The 27,012-nt window shown below is 46.9% G+C and overlaps 1 protein-coding gene across 1 annotated transcript in view; it reads right to left on the bottom strand.

The window, feature by feature from the left end:
* The window catches only part of LOC144754327 (ER degradation-enhancing alpha-mannosidase-like protein 3), a 229,802-nt gene that overhangs the window by 40,650 nt on the left and 162,140 nt on the right, over window positions 1-27,012 (bottom strand). Inside the window, exons 16-18 of the mRNA XM_078642005.1 lie at window positions 25,505-25,610; window positions 24,511-24,699; window positions 24,265-24,430 (exon numbers count right to left, since the gene is read on the bottom strand). Of these exons, the coding sequence (XP_078498131.1) occupies window positions 24,265-24,430; window positions 24,511-24,699; window positions 25,505-25,610 (461 nt within the window). The remainder of the gene's footprint in view (window positions 1-24,264; window positions 24,431-24,510; window positions 24,700-25,504; window positions 25,611-27,012) is intronic.

Below are 27,012 nucleotides of genomic sequence, written 5' to 3'. Positions count from 1 at the left end.
GGGGAGGGAGAAGGGCTGGGAGGGGAAGACAGGTGAGTGAGATAGAGAGTGATTAAGAGAGAGAAGTGAACTAGGACTGAAGAGTAGAAGAGACAGAGATAGGGAGGAGACAGGCAATCGATCGAGATGAAGAGAGGTGAAAGTCAACTGAGAGAGGTAAAAAGGATGGCAGATGAGAGATACCATATAGAGACAGCCAAGAAAGCAATAGCCTTGAGAGAGCATTAGTAGTCACAAAAGAGAGGGATGAGACAGACGTAGAGGTTGGAGAAAGAGGTGAGAAAGGGACAAGCTAAAAGAGGAAATTAAGCGACAGCAGGTGTGAATGGGGCAGCAGAGAGCGATAAGGAGGGGCGAAGTGATGGTGGACATGATCAAGAGATAGGTGACAAAGAGACAGTGGGGAGAGAGATCAGGATAAATTAAGAGACAGGTACAGATGAGAAAGAACAGAGAGGGTGGGAAGATAGGAGAAAGCATGGCGATACAGAGACAGGTTAGAAAGCTTGCAGAGGGGGAAAGAGATAGCAAGTTAATAAAGGGACAGGCATGATATAAAGAGACAGGTATAGAGAAGAGGTAGAAAAGAAGTAATTAAATGATAGTTATGTGAGTGAGAGATAGCTGGGCAAGAGTGAAAGAGGTAATAAAGAGACATATATATATATATATATATATATATATATATATATATATCAATAATTAACTGACAGGAAAAGGTAGCGGTGATGATAAAGAGACATGAGAAAGAGAGGGAGAGGTGAGAGAGGAAAACAGGTGACACAGAGACGAGTAATATGTAAGGGAGAAAAGCCAAACAACCCAGTGGAGGAGAGATGACAAAAAAGCATGGAAGAGAGGAGAGAGGCGAGGGTGTGACAAAAACAGAGAAAGGGAGTGGAAAACCATAGGACAGGGAAGATGTGAAGGAGAGAGTAAAAAGAGAACGCCACATGAGGGAGAATATTAGAAGGAGAAAATACAAATGGGTAGAGTAGCAACAGGAAGGGGAAACTTGCAGAGGAGTACAACACAAAGGAGAAAACTGAGCATGTCCTATTACAAATATAGATTAACATTCTGGTTTTCTATTATGGAGAATGTGCATGTATGTAGAGTGGTGGCCACTGTACCAAGAACATAATTATCCGGTAGAGCAGTAACTCATCCTTAGCTATACTTTTTCTAGAAATGGCTGGTTTTAAACAGTTTCTCAGTTGCTCAGTTTTCCGAATGCAATATGTAACATAGGGAAACCACAAAGATGGCATAGAAGGCTCCACTGGAATGACGTTTACAGTATCTCAGCGAGATAGGTCTCATTGGAGCTGAATATCGCAAATGTCTTCTGGGGCAGCATCTTCTAATGTCTCACCTGTTTGCCGACCGGCTGCTGAGGGGTCTCGCTGCCCCAGTGACCTGACACCGTCCAGACGCCGAGCTGCCCTGATACTGCTGGGTCCCTGACGTTGTGGCCGCGGAGAGGAGCGGACCACAACTCCCAGCTTGCCTGGTCCACTGTCACTGCACCGCCCACTTCCTGTGGACAGCGCCAGGAGGCGCACAAAAGGAGACGGCTCCCGGAGCAGAGCGGGGGTCTCACCTGTTTGCCGACCGGCTGCTGAGGGGTCTCGCTGCCCCAGTGACCTGACACCGTCCAGACGCCGAGCTGCCCTGATACTGCTGGGTCCCTGACGTTGTGGCCGCGGAGAGGAGCAGACCACAACTCCCAGCTTGCCTGGTCCACTGTCACTGCACCGCCCACTTCCTGTGGACAGCGCCAGGAGGCGCACAAAAGGAGACGGCTCCCGGAGCAGAGCGGGGGTCTCACCTGTTTGCCGACCGGCTGCTGAGGGGTCTCGCTGCCCCAGTGACCTGACACCGTCCAGACGCCGAGCTGCCCTGATACTGCTGGGTCCCTGACGTTGTGGCCGCGGAGAGGAGCGGACCACAACTCCCAGCTTGCCTGGTCCACTGTCACTGCACCGCCCACTTCCTGTGGACAGCGCCAGGAGGCGCACAAAAGGAGACGGCTACCTCCGCCTCGCGGACGCGCGCGGGCGTCGTCGGGCGGAGCCCGGGCAGAGGGCGGGCCGTCTAAGGCCGTCCAAGGACGACCAGGGACGGGACGGGCCACAGCTCTATCATCATGGGTAAGCGCAAATTAGTAACTCCAGTGTTGGGCGAAGCTAAGGCCAAGGTGCCCAAGTACACTACAAGTATAATTACATACTTGACGTCCAAAGTTGACGAACTAACCACCCAGATAAAGGTCTCAGAACGTGCGTTGGGTCTGGAAACTACATCAGCAGACTCATGTTCTATGAATACTTTGCCTTCCACTTGTGTTCCACTGGAGCCGACGATTATTATTGACTCATGTCGTCCTAATGTGGCGCAGTCCCCCACAACATTACCTTCCCCGGAGTTCCCAGTTACTGTTGTACCTGCTATAGACATGGGTCTTACTGAAAACATGGTCGTTTCCCAGCCCAGGGATCAGAATGCCATCTATATTACTGAGGAGGGCCTCTCGTCTCTTCTGGAAAAACTTTTCTCTGAGAGACTTGAATCTGCCTTAATCCAGATCGCAACAGATATAACTGAGACTCTGAAGGACTGTGTTAATACTTTGCTCAATAAATGTGAACGCGTTAATGAGTTCTTAGATAAACAGCCCCCTATAATGCCACCACAAAATTTGACTTGTATTCATGCTCCACAGGTTTCTGCCCCTATAGACATCGACCCGCCTATTGTCCCCGCTATAAATACGCCCGTTGTAGACCTTGTGTCAAGCATTGGGAAAGTTGTCAATGGTAGATATATGCCTCTGCCGCTAACAGCGCCAAACCGTGTTTTATTGGAAAAGCCACGAGGTATTCCGGGAGAGCGGGTGGGTAGGGTACCTCCAGTGCACTTGCCCCCCGATGCAACTCCCTTTGTAGCAGTATTGGTAAATGTGCCCAAATTAGATGCAGGGGAGGTGGAACAACATGAAACGCTGCTTAATCACACGGAAAGATGGTGTAATGCGAACTGTTCGGGGGAAAGTAACATCGCAGCTAATATCTTGATGTGTAGAAGGGTCAATTGGGTGGGGAAAACTAAGAAATGTGTGGCAGGAGACTGTGTTATAGTTAATTTTAAATCCCGTGATGTCATTAGTCGTCTTTTTTGGGATGCTTCCCCGTTGGATCCATTAGGTAAGGGTGTGCGCGCCATGCCCCTGGGTTTCTTTTATCCACCTGTTCTTCTGACAGCGGGAGGAGGGCACAGTAGGCCGTTGCAAAATAACAATTGTGGGGTACAGAGTAGACAATTTTCTCCACACCAAGGGTATGAATGGGTGACAAAGAAACGAAGGGCCGCTGGCGCAGTTACTTCTACAATGAATACGCACATAGATAACTTGCCCCTTACAAATAGATTTGCGGCTCTCGCTAACCAGGCAAATATGGACTGACTAGAGCCCCACCAGACGAATCTGTTAGCTAATGCCCAAGTAGACAATGCTATTACTATTACCCCAGGTATCATTACATCTAATGAAGGGGAAGTTACAACAGAGTTAGGTAATAGAAAAGTTAAGATCCTGTCCTGGAATATTGCGGGTCTACGTGCTAAACAAAATGACCCAATCTGGCTGGGTATGCTAAAATAATATGATATAGTTGCCATGCAGGAAACATGGGCACGGGAAAATACTTTCTGGCTGGACGGTTATTCGTCATTTTTCGTTAAAGCTCAGTGTACCACAGTGGGAAGGGACAAAGGTGGCTTGATGTTACTGGTTTCACTTAATATAGCTGGAAGTGTGAGGGAACTGACTAGTTCGTCACATCATTTCCAGTTTCTAGAAATCCTTCAGCCAGACAAAAATAAGCTTGTTTTAATTAATTGTTATAACTCCTTGCTGGGTGGACCCCCAAATTTCGTTTTAGAAAGTTTAAATATGTTCTTAGCTGATTACATGTCAAAACAAACCACTTTTGTTCAGATCATTTTAATGGGCGATTTTAATGTTCATCTATGCAGTTTGCATTGTCAGATTAAAGACTTTAATGGGCCTGATCTTACGAGTCCCCCTCATTTTGAGCATAATCTGAAGGGATCAGCTTTGGAATATCTTTTATCTGTAAATGATTTATTTGAACCGGGTTTTTCAGATCTGAAAGATCGTGTGGCCACATATAATGAGAGGGGTAGTGAATCCATTATTGATTATATTTTTCTATCCCCAGGACTCCTCCATTATGTTCATTTCTATAATGCTATTGAAAGTGGTTTTAGTGACCACAACCCGGTGTGTTTAATTCTGGATGGGTCGCTTGGACTGCTCAAAAGGGCTTTGTTGGTCACTTCTGTGAAGAATGTTAAGAGCAAAGATCAAGGGAGGCGATTAAAATGGTCTAAAGTTTGCCCAAGCGATTTTTTAAACCTTATCGAACAAGACATGATGGTGGAACTACAGATTTGTAGAGACCCGGAAAGGGGGGGTAAAGAGATAGTCGCCGCCTTTGAGGCTATCTGTTCTAAGGTGGAAGAAGAACTTACACTTAGCCCAAAGAGGGGACCTGCCCCAGTCTCTGGTTGGTTCGACCATGCTTGTTCGAAAGCCCACTCTGCACTGTTGGCAGCGCTCAAACATTCTCCTAGAAATAAGCTAGAGGTAGCACAGTTAAGGAAAAAATATTCTGAGGCGGTAAAAACACGTAAAAAAGCCGTAAAAGAAGAAGCCTGGGATGCATTAATGGATTCAACTACCCTTAAAAATAGTTCTAAATTCTGGTCTATAATAAATAATCCCTTATTTGCCCAATCATGCAATCTAGACCTTGAGGTAAATATACCAGAATTAGAGTGGCTTAAACATTTCTCAGCCATCTATGGGAGTAATCAAGCTTATGAAACATTCCATATACCCTGTTATTCTGACATGCAACTAAATCTAGATTTTAATGAAACTGAAGTCAAGACTGCGATAATTGGCTCTGCCAAGAGTAAAGCCCCGGGACCCGATGGTGTTCCTCTAGATTTTTACAAATCAAACCCGGATATGTGGGCCATGATATTGAGGAATGTGTTTAATCATGTACTTGTAGGGGGTTTCCCTAATACTTGGACGTGCTCAATCATTGTCCCAATTTTCAAAAAAGGTTTAAGAAGTGACCCCAAATGTTACCGCCCTATTTCCTTGTTGGATTCTTCTATGAAAATCCTGGGTAAAGTATTGTTGGCTAAAATTGATAAATGGACATTAGAAAATGACATTTTGTCCAACGCCCAGTATGGTTTCCAGAAAGGAAGAGGGACAGAGGACCAATGCCTAAATTTGCACATGTTAATTTCCAAATATACAAAGGCAAAAAAGGGGACAATCTTTGTTGCTTACATGGATTTATCCACAGCTTTTGACTTAGTAAACAGAGCGAAGCTGTGGGCCATGTTATTAAAAATGGGTTTGGATCCCCCTCTGGTCTATTTTTTAGCAGAATTGCACAAGGACTTAAAGGCCTCCATTAGAATGGACCAAGAGGGACATCGTACAGCTTGGTTTAAATCAGGCAGGGGTGTGCGGCAAGGCTGCATCCTCGCCCCTATGCTGTTCACCTTGTATATAAATTCTCTGGAAAAGAAACTTTTGGCTGCTTCTGCGGATACACCACGTGCAGGAGACATTAACATCCCAGTGCTCCTGTACGCGGATGATGCCGCCTTAATAGCCAGGACACATCTTGGCCTCCAGAGACTCTTGGATACATTTAGTGACTTCATGTCTTCTCTTGAACTTGTGGTCAATAATTCTAAATCCCATGTCATGGTTTTTGGGGCTGCTAAAAATAACACTAAACCTTTTAATTGTAAGGGGGAAGTGATCACTAATGTTAAAGTTTTCACCTACCTCGGCATAATTTTCGACAACAAGGGCAGTTGGTCTCCTCAGATAACATCAAAAACCAAAGCAGTGAGGAGCTCTGTTAATGCCATCTTGAGCTTCTCAAGGAGACTTGGAGGGAAGCCAAGTGGTGCATTATTAGCACTGTACAGGGCGAAATCATTGGCTATAGCTAGGTACGGAGCAGGTGTTTGGGGCTATGTAAAAACTGATACCATTCAAACAGAGGTTAATACGTTTTTTTGTTCTGTGTTAGGACTCCCTCTGTCAACAGCCACTTTTTCTGTCCATCAGAAGCTTGGAGTAGGGTACATTACTGATATCCTTTCCATGGCACCCATTCTTTTGTGGATTAGGGTCTGGATTAATAACAACCTAGGTCTTAACCACAAAATTCTGATGGATTGTTTAAAACTTGACAAACACAAAGATATTGCCTGGCTGTCATATATCAAAAAGTGCTCAACAGAACTTGGACGCCCGGAGATTTTCTCCTCCCCGCTGGATCTAAAAAAAGCAGACTTAGCTTGGGTTAAGGAAAACTTTTACAAGCTCAAGATCCTGGAGAGAGAGCAACTCCAGTTAACAAAACCTACGGTTAGAGCACATTATATGACAATTATTTGTCCGGCAATTCAACCATATCTTACCCTAGTTAACATTCCGTTTCACAGGTGGCTCCTGGTTAAGTTCCGTTTTAACCAGATTTACTTGGTACTCTGTGACAAACAGGGCTGGTTTAAGCCGGAGGACGCACCTGTATGCAAATATGACAATTTTTCTATTCAAGATAATATGCACCATATGTTGTTTTGCCCCCTCTATAACGTCCCAAGGCAGAAGTATTTGATACCTCTGTTGAAAGAGAAAGCTTTTATGCAAGCGAAACCAGCTTTACTGTACTTGCAAATGCTAGATACGCCCTTGGTGATGTTCAGCGTAGCAAATTACCTTGTAGCTGCTGTACGAATCAGGAAGAGGAAATTATGATTAATCCTTTGGTGACTTTGATGAACGTGGTATATTTTGCTTTTTTGCACATGATGATCTCCTTTATAATCTGACCCCTTTTTAGATGAAATTATGAGTCATATTATGGGGACTATGAGGAATGTGGTATTTTTCGCTTTTTTGCACATGATGACTTCTTTTAACCTGAGAGCAGATCAGAATCAACCAACGTGGAAGCATCTACCACTTCACAAGTCCCGGTCTCTTTTTTAGAGCCAGGCCCAGGACCTTCAACAGAACCAGGAGGAGCAAAAAGACAAACAAACGTAGAAACAGTGGCTCAAAACACCAGGAGTCAGAAACTTTAGTAATAAACATCTCAAAATACAACTTGACTGATACAGAATCCAAGACATTACAGAAAGGGTCATCATATGTTCCAACATATCATTCAAATTTGTTAGAAACAAAAATTTGCTTGTATAAATTTTTAAGATCACTACGTTTAAGACACTTTTTTAACAACATAGTGGACGCCGAAGTTTCACCAAAGAAAGAGAACACACTGATGGGACTGAGATCCAAAAGCAAATTCATGGCCCCAGTAAGCCATAAAGTCTTAGATGCTTTTGAAAAAGTGGTAACCATGGAATTGGAAGGCATTTTCAAACGGCCTAGACCAAAACACACCAACCTAACCACAAAGGACAGGAACACACTACGAAATTTAGCCAACAACTCTCAAATTACAATTAGAGAAGCGGATAAGGGAGGTGCGTTAGTCGTAATGGATACGACATTCTATGAACAGGGCGTAGATACCCATGTAAATGACATTAACACATATACCGTAATCAACTCAGATCCAACTGCAGAATTTGTCAAAATTCTCAAAGATATAATTGAAAAAGCTATAGACACAGGAACCATTGGTGTCAAAGAGAAAGAATATCTAATGAAAACGAATCCAAGCATACCGTATATATACATGATCCCAAAAATTCATAAGAACGCAACAACACCACCATTGCGCCCAATAGTATCAACTATAGGATCAATCCACGAACCAGTTGGCAAATATATCGATAAACATCTGCAAAAAATTGTCCAGAACAGCAGCACATACATCAAGGATACCACCCACTTCCTCAATATATTGGAGGAGGAGAAGGACAAATTCACCGGAGAGATGCTAATGGCAAGTATAGATGTGAAATCTTTATATACCTCTATACCTCACGACTTAGGCATAACAGCAGTTTGAAGTTTTTTAGTAGAGGAGGACAAACCAGAAGCTTTGAAAGTGTTCATAATGGAACTACTACACTTCACGCTGTACCACAGCTACTTTAAGTGGAAAGAGAAGTTTTATATACAAGCCTCTGGTACATCTATGGGCAATTGCGCAGCTCCTTGCTACGCAAATACCTTTATGCACAGATTTGAGATCGATCATATACTCCAAAATGAAGAATGGCAAAGGAACATCATCATCTATAAGAGATATATCGACGACATCTTTGTCTTATGGAAGGGTAACCAGGCCAGTCTGGAACAAGCCATAAAAAACCTGAATGAAGTAAACGAAAGAATTCAGTTCACATTTATCATTCACAAAAAAGAATTATCATTTTTGGATGTACTAATTAACAATGAAGAGGGCAAAATCACCACCAGTGTATTTTCGAAAGCAACAGACAGGAACAACTTATTGCACTTCAAAAGTTTTCATCAAAACTCACTAAAAAATCACCTACCATTTTCTCAACTGCTGAGAATAAAAAGAATAGCATCTACTGAAGAACTGTATCAAAAACACAAGGAAGAAACATTGAATAAATTCAAGAAACGAGGATATCCTGACAACATCTTGGAATCCGCGGCGGAAAGAGTGGACAAACTACAAAGGAAACACTTACTCACACAAAAAAGAAAGGACGATGACCAAAGGAACACTGGCCACTGCTAACCTTGGAAGAAGATTTTAAAGGCATTTTCAGAAAAGACCCCATTTTTGCTTATGAAAGAACAAAAAATGTCAAAGAATTGATCAGACAGACCTCTACTGAAGCCATACAAACTTACAAAGGAACCTTACCGTGCCATAATTGTGGAAATTGTTCCGCGATTATAAAAAGCAACACCATCAATCATCCCACAAAAGGAACACCTATCAAATTGAAAGTCTCAGGAACATGTGACTCGACGAACCTTATATATATGCTGAGATGCCCATGTGGGAAATCATACGTGGGCAAAACACAACGGAAATTGAAAACTCGCATAATCGAACATAAAAGTAACATTCGATTAAAGAATCAAAAGTCACCAATCGCAGTACACTTCAATGAAGCGAAACATAATGTGAGCCAACTGAGATTTTGTATCTTAGAAATTGTTCCAATTTTGCCAGGGAGAGACAATGCTAGTCACTTGCTAAGGAGAGAAACTTTCTGGATCAATCACCTCAATACCATGAATCCATCGGGGCTTAATGAGAAATTGGACTTTAATTGTTTTCTTTGAACCAAATGTAAATAATGTACTGCAAATGACCATTGGAAATGTGATGAAGGTTTAACTATGTAAAATATTGTCAGTTCTTTCAACACCGTTATTAACCCCAAGTAACGTGTAAGATTGATTGTCTAATAGTTTAGTTACAATTCCAACATTAAGTCGTACATGAGATACAAACAGGATATTGTAAACTTGAGACACACAACGCATTTTTTAAGGTCCTACATTTATTTTTAGTGCACATGAACGGCTATACACAGTCCGTTTTCTACGCTTATGCGTTTCACGCTCCACACAAAGCAACGTCCGGTCACATGAACGACAGCACACAGTCCGTTCTTAATGTTTATGCGTCTCACGCTGTATACAAAGCGACGTCCGGTCACATGATCGGAAACCGAAAACGCCGCTGAATGAAGACCGAGAGGAGAGACCTTGAGTCGCTCAGGTAAAACGCCGTCGGACGACATTTCAATCTAAAGTAACCGCGTTAGCATTTTACTAGCACCAGTAACGGTTGGACACTTTACTTTTCAGGTCGTGATTTCGACATCTATCTTTAGCAGAAAGTTACCGACTATCAAGCAAAGGTCAGTTGGCCTTTCAATAACGGTTGCATTCACAAACGGGTTATAAGGTCACACTCTACCCCAAAGTCTTAGTCACTACCAAATTTGGTCCAAAGGTTATGGATATTTTGTTTTGGAAAAATGTTCTGTTTGTTGTTTATGTTTTGATGTAACACAGTATGAAATTAGTAAAATAGTATTCCAGTCGCTTAACACTCATTATGTTAACCATTGCAGAAAAAGAGAATCCCCTGAGGAAGGGCAGTATTGCTTGAAATGCATTGGGAAGTATAAACTGATTAACACGTGATATGATGACAATATTACACAAGGAAGAAATCATGAAAACAGAATAATGAAAAAAAAAAAAAAAAAAAAATTTGAAAATAAAATGGAATGAATATATCTATTTTGACTCTTGTTACTGATTAAGGAAAATAGAAAGGAGTGCGAGGAAGGGGTGATTCTTGAGTTACAGGAACCACACGCAAAACTCTTCTTTTAACCTGACCCATTTTATTGTTTTTATATATTGTATTGTATGTAAATTTTAACATGTATCTGATTTGTTTATTTGCCGTAGTATGCTTTTATGATTTTTAACTAAATCGAATAAAGTGGTTTTTGACTTGACTAATGACTTTTTAAGGCACAAATCACCTTTGTAATAAGTAGCTCTATGGGCCGGATATAGTACCTTTAATTCCATGAAGCACAGCATAATCTGCTTCCTTCACTCTATAAATCAATCACAATGCTTGGTCTTGAGCCATCTGGAACACGTTAAATCTGTCCAGCAGTTATCTTGTCATGAAGGACATTATCATAGGCCATACAAAATAAAATGTTAACCCTCATAAATGCAGCCCTATTCATTGAGCCCAAGAACGGAACAAGATTTCGGGCCAGTCTGGAACAAACTTTTCACTTCTGTTCTAATTTTAGGACCTAAAGTGAGTTGATGGTCAGTATAGACATTTAGGATCTTAACGGTAGAGATGGTTCATGATGCTGCCATAAGGAACTCTGGCCAAGAAAACAGAGATTAAGATGAAATAGACACTCCATTTTGTGATATTTCCATTTTTCAGCCACTGAAAGCTGGTTTACTTACTCTCGTCCCCACAAGAAGCTGTTATTTACTCTCTCTATTGTCAGACATGAGGGGATGGAGTACAACCACCCTCACTCTGAAATGGTGCACGCCTCCTAGCTTACAAGAGGGAGCACCAAGCCTCAGGGATGATGTCAGTCTAATTTCTGCCTTTCAAGATTGGTCTTCGAACTTACCACTACAAATGGTTCTGGAGTGAAATAGTAATCAGCAGTAGAGTTGACAAGCTGCAGACTAGGCAGTGATAGCACAGTAACCAGAAGCCTGGAGTGACGCACTGCTAGTTGAAATTCTGATCTGAAAATGCCTGGTAATAAAGGTATCTGTATGACGCGGGCTGAGTATAGTAGGCGAGTAGAAAAATAGCATAATGGCACTGAAAAGGCAAAGAGGACCATTTGGAACTAAAAGACTAGGAAGAGTGGAAGAGTACACACTAAGGGGTAGGCAAAGAGAAAAATGTGGAGCAGTGGTGAGTAGAAAGACAATTGAGGAAGCTTAGAAGAGCTGGAGAGGTTCTGTCCTGCAACAAAACACTGTGGAACACTGACAGTTGGAGCTAAACTCCTTTTTAAGTGTACTGATACTCGAGAATGCTCAAGTGATCAGAGTTTTCTTAAAGGTATTTTCTAAACAACAGCTAATTCTGTGCTTGCTGTGGTTGCTGATGAAGGCTCATGGATGAAGGCAAAGATTCCATGATTAAATGTTGCCACTGAGAGGCCACAATGTCTGTGAACCCGTAAGAATGTGGGAACAGAGCCTGGCGCCTACCTTCCTCCAGATGAACCCTTATTATTTGTGTGTCATCTATTTAGTGCTGAAAGTCTAGTCCAGTTGAAAGTCAGCCATATACCCGTTAAAAAGCAATTGTTAAACTGCAGAATCTTGTGGCAGTGCAAAAACAAAGCTCTCTCACCATGGGATAATTATCTTAATCACTAAACCCAGTCTAAAGCGGATTACAGCCAAGCTTTGTACCTCAAATCCATAGGGAAAAGTGTTCCCGTTCCAGAAGAACAGAGTGATCTATTGTATCATAGAACACGGACAGGTTCAAGCAAAAAAAATGACTGTCTCTGTACGATGCCCCAGTTGAAATCCTAATTAACATTCACTGAATAAGTAAAACTTACAAACATGCTTCTGGATCATTTCATGTACCACTCCCTCCGATACTTGGCTGAGACCGGCAAATAAGAACATGGTCAAAAATTGTCTGTCATCCATGGGAAGACCTTCTTTTTTTATTGCGGGGAGTCACAATAGCTATTTTAATCTATTGTGAGACCACAACTTGCCATACCAGGGACAGATAACACAACATGCTGCTGGGCAAAGACTCAACAGTGCCTCACCCAATGAAAAAAGGAGAAAACATTTGAGTTCCTGACTAGAGATTATTTATATTTTGTGCTGGATTATAATGATCTTGTGTTGAAAGGCAAGAGTCTCTGTTGGTTACCAAACTCTGTAAAGGCAACGCAATCAGGAAGAGGCCTGATGGATGAGTAAGCTAACTGAACCCCCTAGCAACACGATGTTGTGACTTCCATTATAATCGTAGTATAATACAGCTTTTGCCTTTTCCTGTTGGGAATGGAGCTGCAGATGCTTCCTACAGCAAGCCCTGTTTTTCTCAAATTCTCTCTCCCTCCATCTTCTTTCTGCTGTTCTTCACATCTGTCTTTGGTGATAAATGGACAAACTAAACCAGAGTTTAGACTTTTGCCTATTAGATAGACTGGCTGCCTCAGACAGAGGCACCATCATCTTCAAACAAGTGATGCACAAGTTACTACTTGTGTAACGATATATCTGTAAGAGACATTAGTTAGTGATAGATTCCTTACCCTAGAATATCCCCAGGCGTCAGACTGGATCCGGAAATTTTTTGCGTAGCAGTACCCTTGCGCGTCGGTAGGCGTCGTCTGCGGCTCCGCGTCCGTCGTCGGCGTAGTGGGCGCCGTGATGACGTCGTCGGAGTACTTAGACGCCGCCTCCGCGTGCTGACGTCAGTTCTTAGACACAGCTTTTCCGCGCCAAAAGCGCTGAGCCATGTTAAAAACCAACACTGGTGCCATTGAAACTAGGGCCCTGAAAGGGGATAACCCTAACCCTAGATATCGGTTCGCAGAACGGGGAGGATGGGTGGGTCGGTAAGGAATATATCACTAACTAATGTCTCTTACAGATATATCGTTACACAAGTAGTAACTTGTGCATCTGAAAGAGACACGTTAGTGATAGATTCCTTACCTTACAATAGATACCCCAGCAATACCAACCCTGGTGGTGGGTCTGCGAACCAATAATCACACCAGAAAGTCCTGGAGGACAGAACGGCCAAAGAAGCCATCCCTCCGGACTTGGCTGTTCAGGCAGTAGTGTCTTGCAAACGTGTGCAGCGATGCCCACGTAGCTGCCTGACAGATGTCTTGTAAGGGCACTCCCCGGCCCAGGGCAGTTGTAGTTGCCGTGGCTCGGGTGGAATGAGCCCGTAATCCAACAGGGGGCTCCTTCTTAGCTAAGGAGTAACATGCCTGGATACACAAGATGATCCACTGGGAGATGGTCCTCTTGTGCACCGCTTTCCCCTCTTAGCGCCCACGTAACCAACAAAGAGTTGGTCATCCACCCGGAACTGGCGTGTGCGATCCAAATAGAATGAGAGCGCACGTTTTGGGTCCAGACGGTGGAGCCGCTCTTCCTCTTTAGAGGGATGCGGTGGCGGAAAGAAGGTTGGCAAGGTGATAGACTGCCCAATGTGGAAGGCCGTGACAACCTTGGGCAGGAAAGAAGGCTTAGTACGCAGCACAACCTTGTCCGGATGGACAGAAAGGAAAGGTGGAGTACAAGAAAGGGCCTGGAGCTCACTCACTCTCCTGGCAGAACAGATGGCAACCAGGAAAGCAGTCTTCAGAGTAAGAAGGCGGAGAGGACAGTTGTGAAGTGGCTCAAAGGGAGCGCACATCAGAAACGTAAGAACAAGGTTCAAGTCCCACTGAGGCATCACAAACGGAACAGGAGGAAACGTGTGTGTGATGCCCTTTAGAAATCTATTTACAATAGGGGACTTGAACAATGAAGGTTGATCAGGCAGCCTCAGAAAGGCTGAAAGGGCAGAAAACTAGCCCTTGACAGTGCCCAGAGCAGAGCCCTGCTGGGCAAGAGAAAGAAGAAAGAGGAGAACCTCAGAAAGAGGGGCGGAGAGAGGATCCACAGCCTTTGCTGTGCACCATGCCACAAATCTGTTCCACCTGCAGGCGTATACCGACTTTGTGGAGGGACGCCTGGCTGCCAGAATGACATTACAGACTTCAGGAGGCAAGTCAAATGGCCTCAACTGTCGCCGCTCAATCTCCAAGCATGGAGGTGGAGACTGGACAGGTTCGGGTGGAGGACCGTCCCCTGCTGCTGCGACAGAAGGTCCTCCTGAAGAGGGAGACGAACCGGGGGATCGACTGACATACTGAGTAGCTCTGGATACCAGTACCTTCGTGCCCAGTCCGGAGCCACAAGGATGACTTGTGCCCGGTCGCGCTTGATCTCCTTCAGCACTCTGGGCAGAAGTGGTATAGGCGGAAAGGCGTATAACAGACCGCAACTCCACACGCGACGAAAAGCGTCGCCGAGCGAGTGCCGCCTTGGAAATTCCAACGCGCAGAACTGATGACATTGCGCGTTCTCTTCGGTGGCGAATAGATCTAACCAAGGCTCTCCCCATTGCTGAAAGAGGCCTTGCGCCACGTCCGAGTTCAGACGCCATTCGTGATCCATCATTCACCGACGGGTGAGTTTGTCCGCCCTGGTGTTGAATCACCAGGGTCACGCCGTGCTGTTCCAGCCACTGCCAGAGGCGCAGAGCCTCCTGGCAAAGGGTCCACGACCCCACCCCGCCCTGTTTGTTGCAGTACCACATGGCGGTGGTGTTGTCCGTGAACACCTGCACTACACTCCCCCGGACAGAGGGGAGGAATGCCTTCAGTGCTAGACGAATCGCTCGCAGCTCCAAAAGGTTGATATGGAGCCGGGACTCCGCCGGAGACCAGAGTCCTCTGATCTCCGCCTCTCCCATGTGGCCTCCCCAGCCCTGGAGGGACGCGTCCATCACAACGACGTGCTCCGGCTGGGGAAGGGAGAGGGATCTTCCGCTGACCCAATCGCGGTTCGTGAGCCACCACTGCAACTGACTCGCAGTGCCCTCCGAGATCAGGACATGGTCGGAAAGGTTACCCTGATGCTGTGCCCACTGAAACTTCAGGTCCTACTGCAGAGCCCGCATCGGCCACCTGGCGTGATGCACCAGTAGGATGCAGGAGGCCATCAGCCCCAGAAGCCGCAGCGCCAACCTGACCGAAACTCGGGATAAAGGCTGAAAGATCGAAATCAGAGCCTGAATATCCCGAACCCGCTCTTCGGGGGGAAAAAAAGTCCAGAACCGCTTCGATGAAAAGGAGCTTCTGAGAGGGGCACAGGTGTGACTGCGGCACGTTGATGGAGAACCCTAGCGAGTGCAGGAGGTCGGCCGTACCTGGAGGTGGGAGGCGACTGTCTGGGGCGAGCCCGCCTTCAACAACCAGTCGTCGAGATAGGGGAAAACTGAAACACCTGATCTGCGCAGATGAGCTGCAACCACCGCCATCACTTTCGTCAACACCCGAGGGGCGCTGGTAAGGCCGAAGGGGAGCACGGTGAACTGAAAGTGCTTGTGGCCTACCGTGAACCGCAGGTAGCGCCGGTGGGCCGGCAGGACTGGGATGTGGAAATACGCATCCTGCAAGTCCAACGCTACCATCCAGTCTTCTGGGTCCGGGGCAGCCAGGACCTGAGCCAAAGTCAGCATCATGAACTTCTCGTTCCGGAGGAAGCTGTTGATGCTCCATAGGTCCAAGATAGGGCGTAGGCCTCCTTTGCCCTTCTTGAATACAAGAAAGTAATGGGAATAGCAACCATGTCCTACTTCTGGCCCAGGAACGCGCTTGATTGCCCCCTTGGCCAAGAGGGCCATAACTTCCTCCTGCAGAAGTTTCAAGTGATCCCTCGACCTGCGGTGGTACTGCGGTGGCATGGCTGGAGGGGTCGCCTCGAAGGGGAGGGAGTAGCCCCTTCGGATGATTTGCAGCACCCACTGTCCGACGTGATGGTGCGCCAGTGGAGGAGGTGATGGCGAACCCTGCCCCCCACTGGTGTCGAATGGGCCTGAAATACCGGACTAGGAAGGCTTAGAGGCAGATGCTGCGGGAGCGCATGTGGACTGACCCTGCCGTCCCCCGGCACCGCCACAGCGGTTACCACATCCGCGACCGCGTTGAGACTGGTTCTGCGGCCTGTAGCTGGCTGGACGTGTGGGGGCACCCCTTCCTTGGCCACGAAAGGGGCCAAAAGCGGACATTTGCTGGCGCTGGGCTAGGCCCAAGGACTTGGCCGTAGCCCTGGAGTCCTTGAAACGTTCCAGCGCACTGTCGCTTTGTCGCCAAAAAGGCGATGGCCATCGAAGAGCATGTCCATGCGCGAGGCCTGGGCATCCCCCGAAAAGTTGCAGACCTCAGCCAGGCATGGCGGTGAACCGCCACCGTCGTTGCAATCGCTCTACCCAGCGAGTCTGTGGTGTCAAGTCCACATCTAATTGAGTACCGTGCTGCATCCCGCCCTTCCGCCAGGGCTTGGGCGAGCTTTGTCCGGGCCTCCTCCGGACACTGTGGCAGCACGTCCGCAACCGTATCCCACAGAGAGTGGGTGTAACGCCACAAAAGGCAGGCGGTGTTGACAGACCGCAGCCCCAAACTCAAGAGAGCCGAGCGGCGCTGGTCCGACGCCGGACCCGGACTGAAACTGGGATGGACCTCGTCCGGAGACGGCGCAGGGAGCGACACCCTTGGGGTCGGTGCCAGCGGAGGAGTCGTGAGGTCCACTGGCAACGGCCCACATCCAGGCCTGGATCCTGCGGAGCCCTGCGGCGTTGGGACCGAAGTCGTCAATGGCGCCGGGGTCGAAGCACCCGATGGCGCCAGGGCCGGAGCCGCCGGCCCGCTAGGGCTCCCAGTCGGAACCGCGGGGCCCGAAGGCGCCTCGGCGGAGGAAAGCGTGACCTCATGGCCGAGAGGAAAGCGCTGACCTCCTCCGGTGTCGCGTGCAGCCCAGGGACCGGCGGGTGTGGAGCTGGACGCGGCACCGACGGAGCCGCGTGGGCGTTGTTGCCCGGACCCCCTGCCGCGCCAAGTGAGTGTCGGGGGGGGGGGAGAGTTCGGAAGAGCGATGACGCCTCTTCGACTTCTTTTTCGATTGAGTCGACTTACCGGAGGACTTGGAGCCCGACGAGTGGTGGTGGCTCGTCAAACGGCGATGACTGCGGAAATCGAGCAGCTTACGGGACTGCTCCCGTCTAGCCTTCTAGGTCAAGGCCCGGCAGTAGAGGCACAACTTGTCATGGTCGGCCCGAGGCAATAAAGGCACCGACGGTGGGGGTCTGTCACCGACATCAGGCGGTGACAGTCCTCGCAAGGTTTAAAACTAGGCATCCCTGGGGGCGTGGCTACCAGCCGACTAAGATGCTTAGCCCAAAAGCTCCGGGGAGAATACAGGCCTTCAATCAATCCGCACATGAATCCGGGACCACACGGAACCCCAAGAGCCAGAGCCTGAACCCGCGGCCGGGCGGCAACAGCAGGTGAAACTCCGGTAAAAATCCGCAGCCGGGAAGTCACCGACTACGTAGATGCGGCCTACTTGCAGAGCGGAGACCAGGGGCTAAAGTGAACGGCAACACCGACACAAGGCGCAGGTAACCCGGCCTGCGAACAGGGAAACCACGCGCCGGAAGAAAGCAACCGCGAGGGGCGGCAGCGGAAAGCTTAACGCAGAAGCAGCAGTGAGTAGCAGCCAACCTGAACCACCACGGCATACGCGGTGCAGTGAAGGGCCACAATCTTAGAAGCGGGCCGCAAATCCGAACGGAAACCATATCACCCAAGTCGTAAGGGCCTGGGACCGCAAGAAGACCCAGACAGCACCTGAACGCGGCGCAAAGACTCGGAGAGGCCGACCCGACATATTAAGGCGGAAGGTACGTGACAGAGTCCCCCGCAACAGTAACACTCTCATAATCCACCGGACCAGGCAAATTGCGGCTAGTACACTGCAGAAGGCCCCATTGAACTATCTCTGCACCGACGAAAGGCAGTCTGTACATACTACTGCACGTGTAGATTAGAATAAAGGCCACTCGGGGGACAATTGCAGCGAGCGTCATTCACCACCTCACACGGCGAGCAGGCGGACTAGAAGAAGACACCGAATACGCTGCAGCCATAATCCACCATCAGAAAGAGCAGCCGTAAAGTGCACTGAAGTACACAGAGTACAACTAGGCGACCAGGGCTACTGCAGAGAACGAAGCAAACACAAGTTACCAACTACCATAAGGGAAGACTTTGCCCGACAACTAAGGAGAGAGCAGTGGCATTGAGAAACGCTAGGGGCGAGCTACTGGAATACAGGATACAACCGATGCGAAGCCACGTTCCCTGATACCGCCAACAACGCGGACACAGTGGGAAATAAAGGTAAGAGGAGAGGTCGCCATATCCAAGGCTGAACACACAGACGGATGCTCGATAGCCTTCTTTAAACCGCGCTACCGGTAGAGGGCTGCTCCACCACACAAGACACAGCCCACACCACATAAGAAGAAGTAATGGCGGGCAGAGGACCTAGGAACGCCGCCGCTCAGGCTAAGTTGGACAAATTCGCATTCGAAAAAAATTCTGCGTCGCAGCCAGAAGGACGCACATCCACAGGTAAAACCCAGGAAGGAGAAGGGGTGAAGAAGATCACTCTAGAAGACATTATGACGGCCTTAACGAATGTCCAAACCACAGTTGGATCTATCTGCACGGATGTTTCCCTCCTGCGAGCGGACCTCCACAAAATGGCGGACAGGGTGAAGGAAGTTGAAATAGTGGCAAAATCGCTAGAAAGAGAATAAAATGCTGGCAGAAAAACTAGACGACCAGGAAGGGCGCGCACGACGCAATAATGTGCGCATAATTGGAATTCCGGAGACAGAAGGAAACCAAGCAATGGACCTGTACGTGAAAGAACTGGTGAAGACGAGACTGCAACCCAAGGGGCTCTCAAATTTTTTCACAGTGGAGCGAGCACATAGAGTTCCTGGCGGCAGGCTGAAACCGCCCCCCCCCCTTTTGTAGCCTGAATGTTCTGGACTCGTCGTGATGGAGGAAAGGCCCTGAACTGCACTGTATTAATGATGGCTACTATGAAAGGAGTCGGGTGTGGCCTCGGCACATTAATCATGAACCCCAGAAATGTCAAGAGGTTCGCTGTCGTCTGGAGGTGGTCAACAACTGAAAGTAGCGCACCCGCCTTCAATGGCCAGTTGCCTAGGTAGGAGAAAACTGGAATCCCCAACCTATTTAGATGTGCTGCGACTACCACCATATCTGTTGTGAACACCTGAAGCAAACTGGTAAGGCCAAATGGGAGCACACCAAACTGAAAATGCTCCTGGCCTACCTTGAACTGAAGGTAACATCTGTGGTACTGTAGGACGAGTGCATGAATGTACGTGTCCTGTAGGGTCCAGGGCTACTGTCCAATCGCCAAGTTCCAGAGTGGACAGAAACTGGGCAAGTGTGAGCATCCTGAAATTGTCCTTCCACAGGAATGAATTCAGAGGGCGAAGATTTGAAACAGGATGAAGTCCATCTTCCTTTATCGATATGAGAAAATGGTGGGAATAACAACCAATCCCGATTTCCACATCCAGTGCTCCTTCTACAGCCCCTTTGGCCCATAGAGATTGCACCCCCGTAACAAGATGGATAGGTGTTCTTCTGAAATCTGCTCATATGTTGACAGAAGAGGCAGGGGGTTGCAAAGAAATGGATGGGCATAGCGGTGGCCAACAATCTGAAGGACCATGGTTGTGTGCCACTAAGGAAAAACTAAAGTGATTTGGATGGACTGGGAAGATCTGTGCACCTGGGGACCTAAACATCGCATGCCTGATCCCTGTCCCCAACTCAAAAGTACTGGGTTGACTACTGTGGGGGTGGAGTGCCCTGGCATTGCCTGTAGGCCACACCTTAGAGTAACTTTGAAAGGGTTGAAATTGCTGAGGGACTTGTCCAACAAGGGTCGAAAGACCCAAAAAATATGCTGTGATCCAGCTCTTCTTGAAGCATTCCAGTGCACAATCAGCCTTTTCACCAAATAGGTGAGATCTGTCAAAAGGCAGAATTAGTATTCACCAGACTCTGGAGTAGAGTGTTGAGTCAAAAAATCAGGGTCACGTGGCGCCGGTCTGTGGTGTCTGGCTACTTGTCTGTTCACTGTTGTGCAAGGACAGGGCTTAAACCAGGTGCCCACTGTGTCAGTTAGGACTTCAATAAACAATAGTAATGGCTGGGATGTGGCCTGCCCAGTCTGCAAAACATTTGTAAATACATTCTTTTAACTAAGCATCTAATCACCACAGCAAAGGAAGCACTTCCTTCTACTGGCAGCCTGGTCCGAAATCTACTCAAGAACTTCAGACCCATCTCCCTATTCCTCTTCCCAGCCAAGGTCATCACAAAGGCCATCAACACCCAACTTTCCGAGTTCATCAAAGCGAACCACATCCTGGACCTCTCCCAATCCGGCCTCCAAAGCAACCTCGACATCGAGACCGCCCTTCTCGACTCCACAGACGACATCAGTGCCTTCCTCCACCGAGACAAAACTGCAGCCCCCATCCTCTTGGAGCTCTTGGCCACCTTCGATACCATCTCTCACTACACCCTATGAACAAGACTCCACGACGCCAGCATCTGATTCGTGACAATGCCCTGGAATGGATCTGCTCCTTCCTCACCAGCCGAACACAGAGTCAGACTACCTCTGTTCTTTTGGGAACCCACAGAGACCAGCTGCAGAGTGCCTCAGGACTCCTCCCTGAGCCCTACTCTTTTCAACATCTACATAGCCCTGCTTGCAGCCATCGTCAGGAACCACAAACTCAACATAGTCTCCTATGCCGACGACACCCAGTTGATTCTCTCCCTCACCAACACACCCACAGTTGCCAAGACCAACTTTCACGACGGGATGAAAGCTGTCCCCACCTGGATGAAGAACAGCTGCCTCACGCTCAACTCATAGAAGACCAAAGTCCTCAGCATGGACTCCACCTCCTCCACCTGGGACGACTCCTGGTATCCCACAGCACTTGGAGTCCACAGACCACACGCAGAACCTCAGCATTATCCTGGACTCCTCGCTCACCATGAACCGCCGTTTCATCATCTTGCTTCCACACAGTACCCCTGCTCCAAGAGATCTTCAAAAGGATCCCCACAGAGTCTAGAAAGATGGTCACCCACGCATTAATCAGCAGCAGAATAGACTATGGCAAGGTACTTTACGCAGGCATTACGCAGAATGTCCTCAAGAAACTGCAGAACATTCAGAACACCTCGACTAGACTCATCCTCAATATCCCCCGTCGCAGCCAAATCACCGACCACCTGAGAAAACTCCAGTGGCTCCCAGACAACAATATAATCACCTTCAAGCTCCTCACACACGCTTACAAAGCCGTGCATGGCACGGGACCTGCGTACCTCAACCACCACCTCGCATTCCACATACCCAGAAGAGACCTCCGCCCCACCCAACTGGCCCTGGCCACAGACCCACGTATCTGCAAGACCATAGCCGGAGGAAAATCCTTCTCCTACCTTGCAGCAAACACCCTGCCTCGTCACCTCAGCAATCACAGTCACTGCCTCAACTCAGGAAGGACCTAAAGATCTGGCTATTTGACCCCCACCTGGAGACCCTTACAGACTGGCTTCTTATAAGTCTATGTATAGGCAGCCGTTATTATGTTGTGGGTGAAAATCATCCCCATTGTGATCCCCAAGTGGTAGTTGGCTTTGAACTGAGTCGAAGCAAAAGAGCTGATGGAGCACCTGATGGCGGCTTTGTGATAGAGGCATTATTATGTGTGATACCCATGTGGGGACAGGCTGCAATAGTGTGAAATCGAGATGTGACCTCGGTCATGGCAAAGATGAGTTCAGCTTGGAGTCGGCCAAGAGAATGTTAAAGGGTCCTCCTCTTGTGCTGGTGGCATCTGGGCCAGCATCAACGTCGATGGGACTGGGGCAGATTTAGGGTCCAGAGTGGACATCAGCAGTAGGGTCGGTGCGGAGCCACAGGCGGGTTCATGAGGCACAGAGGGCGAACAGGACAGATCTGTGGGTAATACCCAAAGGGAGGCCCCTGCAGATCCTTGGGGTTCGAAAGCAATCTAGAGGGAAATGAGTTTCTCTAAAAGCATCTATTTGTTGCAGATTGCTGATGACCTAGGGAACTTGGGTGCTTCTGGACCAAAAGTGGAATTGGGTTTTCAATGGGATATGGGACGCAAGACTAAGTGGCACATTGATGCCCTCATGATTTCTCTGAAGATAGAGAGTGGTGGGATGAGGACGAGTCCCGCTTGGCCTTTCTGTGTTTCTGTTTTGATTTAAACTTTGACTTACCAGAAGGCTTTGACTGTGAAGAGGACTTGCATGGTTTCTTCGGATGTTCAGTGACATACAGCTTTGCTTCACAGTCCCAGATTGGCTTCCTGTTCATGAGAGCCCATTCCTCACACAACTTGGAGTAAAGTCTGGAGCCCAAACACCAAAGCGAACTTGGTGCAGGTCTGTCACTGACATTTATTTTCGAGAAACACAAGAAGGATTAAGTCCTGTAGTTTTTAGAGGGGACATTGTTCCCTTGCACAATGTTTAAATGTTTTGAGAAAAAACTTGTCAATCAAACAAGAAAAAGAGGACCAGCGCTTCAGATCTGCATTCGAAAGCTGGGAAAGCAAGGAACGGACGTCCGAGCACAGAACTGGCATACGTATGCAGCTTCACTCTGTCACTTCCAGGGTAGAACGGAGTCAATGCAGAGTCGCACTACACCACCTACCAGCATGCATAGCACTGATGTGAAAGCTTTCTGGATCAAATCTGGCGCCTGCGGGATACTCTAAAGGTAAGGAATATGTGGCTATGAAGTATCCATCAGAACATATAAACAAAATAGGTTTAGCCAAATAATGCCTGGAACCTGGAGCAACAGGAAGTCTATAGGAGACGTTGAAGGGTATAAAAGGACAACCCCAATTAGTTCAAGAGAAATTGGGTCCTCCCCTTAGGTGGTTAAAGGAAACGATTTTGCAGTGGTGCCTGAATACAAAACAAAAAACTTCCAGACTCATCACCACATTAAGCTATCACTGCTCGGAAAATCTGTCTGAAACATGGAAGCTCCCACTAGGACTCCAATGAACTACATGCTATGAGAGCCCTGTCACACAAATTAACTGTCAAATGATAGCCAGTGCAACCTGGCAAATCTGCACCCTTCGGTCTCTGCTTACTGCTATAGAATAGTACTGTATTTTGAGATTGACCAAGTTTGATCCTCAACTCAGAATCAAGACACTGCAAGTAAAAATCATTTACTGGTCATGAAGTTCTTCAGCAGTTAATTTGTGCTGTTTTGTTTTTTGCCACTCCCGTTATCGTGTAGAGATTCAGGGGGCATTTAAGTTTTGCATGAAGAACAGTCTATCACATGTCACGATCCTCACCTGCCTAGTGGTGATCTCATGGTCATTCTATGCACAACATGCGTCCGCTGGTGTCACAAATGCATTTTAGGAAAAGCTGAATGTTGAGGGAGCAGCCATGTTGATCTGGCCTGTTTGTCATTTTCTTTTGCATTTCATAACCAAGCCCCCTAAGTGAATGAGAAAAAGAAAATGATGGCCCTGCCATGCAGGCAGTCTTTCCCTGTCCATGGGCATTATTATTTTTCTATGGCCAGGACCACAAATTCTCACATAGCTGACCAGGGAAAATATGCCTCAGGAGGCATGCCATCCTGATGCATAAAAGGTGGTAAACGTGTGGTGGACAGATAGCCACCTTTGATTGATGGCAGTTGTTCCACTGGCAGTCAAATCAGTAGTTCTCCCATCCCGCCAAACTCTAAATGATCTCTGTAGTGATTTCATTGCTTACAAGCAGTATTACTAGGTTTCTTGTTATTAAATAGAGAGTTCCTGTGAAAGCACAAAGTAAAAAAGAAAAACATGCTGGATTTAGATGAATATATGAAATGACCACTGTGTTTTATATTACCTATGAATACTATGCCATTCGCGCCGGCTTTCTGCAAATTCCTGGCCTTAGCAACAAACATGCAGTCTCCTCTCTGGGCCAGTACAATCTTTCCTCGTACTTCCTCAACATTTAGGATCTCCGAACAAGCTGGATAAGGAATACTTTTTGCCAAGCTCCCTTTTACCTGCAGGAAGACAAGTGTTCGCACTTTAGAGATGGACCCTCTGATAGCTTGCAAATGAAGCAATAGAACTATGAACCTACCCCATGCTCCTGTTTGGTGAGATCCAAGCCAAACTGTGCCGGCCCAGCAGTCACTACTGTACTTCCCAAAAAAGGGGGAGAGATGATCTGGACAGCTAGTGGAATGAGCACTTTCTTGTCAACTTCTGGTGCTTCTGCCAAACCGGCAATGAACTTCAGACTCAGTAGGCCCAGTGATGAGCCATCATTCTGAAAACAAAATATGACAGGTAAACAAGTGATGCGAGTTGTAGTGACCCAATTGCAGCAATAGCTTAGTGCAGCTGATGTGAAAAGTCCTTGTTGCCTTTGCATAACTGTTTGTTCAGACATCACAAGGAACCATTCAAGTTAGGAGTAGGGGAGAGGGGTTGGCCTAACGGCTAAGGCGCTCGACCTCGGACCTGGGGAACTTGGTTCGAGTCTCGGTAACGACGCCAAAAACCCCCTGTGATTCTGGGCAAATCACTTAATCTCCCCGTGCCTAAAAAAATGAAAGTGTGTCCTCATGTAACGTAACTGGTGCTATGTAAAGCGCTCTGATAACTGGTTCGGTTCTAGTTCGCGCTATATAAAACTCTGCAAAAAAAAAAAAGAGTGTTTTTATAGAATACAAAATGAACTTCAAATGAAAGAGAAAGTTGTTCCTAAACCTGCGAATTAACAGGCAGAACAATTAAGATTCGGAGGCTCAGACATGAACCAATGTAGAAGATTAAATAAAGGAAAAGGAAAACAAACCAAAGTTGGGATATGCCAACAACTCAGCAATTCCAAGTGCTAATTTCCTCTGGAATCCACCAGAAATTCCTATTAGAGTACAAACTGCCAGTAACAATATATATGGCTAAAACGTTATGCCATTTGTCACTGATCTGACAGTTTCTCAGTCTCAATTATGCATTACATTCCCAAGTTGTAGAGCCATAAATGCTGGTGAAAATGAGGAAGGCTTGACCTTTCAGGCGTCACAGCCTAGACATACACCCCAGTGATCCCTTGATCATAAACTTACCCTTCTTGCAATGCCACCGTCAACCAGCGGAATGAGTGTCAGGCCCATGCTTTTCAGGATTTCCAGGGGCTCAATTCCAGTGTCATGTAGAGGCAGCTCAATCCCACTGAGGAAAAATGTATATAGATTTTGGTGTTCAGCTACAGCATACCAAACCCAGAAAAACTGTCCTCCGTGCAATGCTGCTCATCCAGCTTCAGTGTAATTAATAATAGTCAGCCAGCTTCAGAGTAGCCCAGTGTAAATAGACCTGGTTCAGTCAGCAACAATGTGCTACATGGCTTACTCAGGCACAGGGCAATACACCTAGTTTGATCCACTTATGGACAGTGCCCCTGGATTACCCCAGCTTCAGTATAACCCTGTGTATACAGCTTTCCCATAATAACCATGTTAACAGGCTTCTAATATTCAGTAGTGGAGAGCATAAGAAACTGAAGGCAAAGTTTGAGACCCACCCACATAAGATATGAGCAATAAACATATGTCCCCTATTTGATCACCTATCATTGCATAAAGTTCAGACACACTGCAGTCTGTACCCTGCATATAACTTGTTGTGCAGTCTTTGCAGCAAGATTAGAGATTATAGATATTAAAAATAGTGGGGCTAAGTGCTGAGCCCTCAGAGACTCCAACCAAACACTTCGGCTAGCAGAGGAATACGAAGGTAACCAGACTTCTTGACACCTATCCTCAAGGAATGACAAGCCATTTCCAGGCATTATATCTGATGCCAATCTCAAGAAAGCTGCCTACAGTTCCAAAAATACAAGGACTCCCCTGCCGCCAGCAGGGATGGTACTTTTTATAAGATACAAGGCATCAAACAAGGCCGTCTCAGTACTATACTTAGGTCTTAATCCTGATTGGCTCGGATGAAGAAGCCTATTTGTAGGAAGCTGGCTCTGTAAATACTATACCAAAATGAGGAATAGTGTGCACAGAGTCCAGTGGAACCCCAAAGGTAAACAGAGGTAAAAGTAGATAGCACCTTAATCTATTTGTGGTAGTGTGGGTAAGCAGTAAGGCTTTATCAGAGGGTAGTGTTAAGAATTTGTTGTAAACACTCAATCAGCAAATTATATCACACATTCAAAGACTGAACTCAGACCAATTTGATTTGTATAAAAAATATTATTTAGTTATATTTATTTCCTAGAACCAAGCAAGCCTGGCACAGGTAAGTGTATAGGATAATGTTCAAGGCAGGTGGAACAATACAAGCAAGCTGAATGAAAATAATAATAATAATGATAATAATAATAATAATAATAATAATAATCCTGAGCTTATAAAAGGCCTGTTCCTGTGAGGTGCCCACTCCTGGGCACCCCAAGGTGAAGCCAGGCATCCTAGCGTTAGGGCCGGTGTGGAGATTAAGCAAGCTATAGCCCAGAGTTGCAGAGTGGGACCCATGATTAGAGTAGGCACCGAGGCGAGAGAATTATCGGGTCCGAGGACATTGAGCCCAAGACCCTGCCGCGACGGGAATTGAACCCTGGTCC

Source organism: Lissotriton helveticus, chromosome 5_1 (assembly GCF_964261635.1).
Source record: "Lissotriton helveticus chromosome 5_1, aLisHel1.1, whole genome shotgun sequence".
Lineage (NCBI taxonomy): Eukaryota > Metazoa > Chordata > Amphibia > Caudata > Salamandridae > Lissotriton > Lissotriton helveticus.
This window is presented reverse-complemented; position numbering and strand designations above follow the sequence as displayed.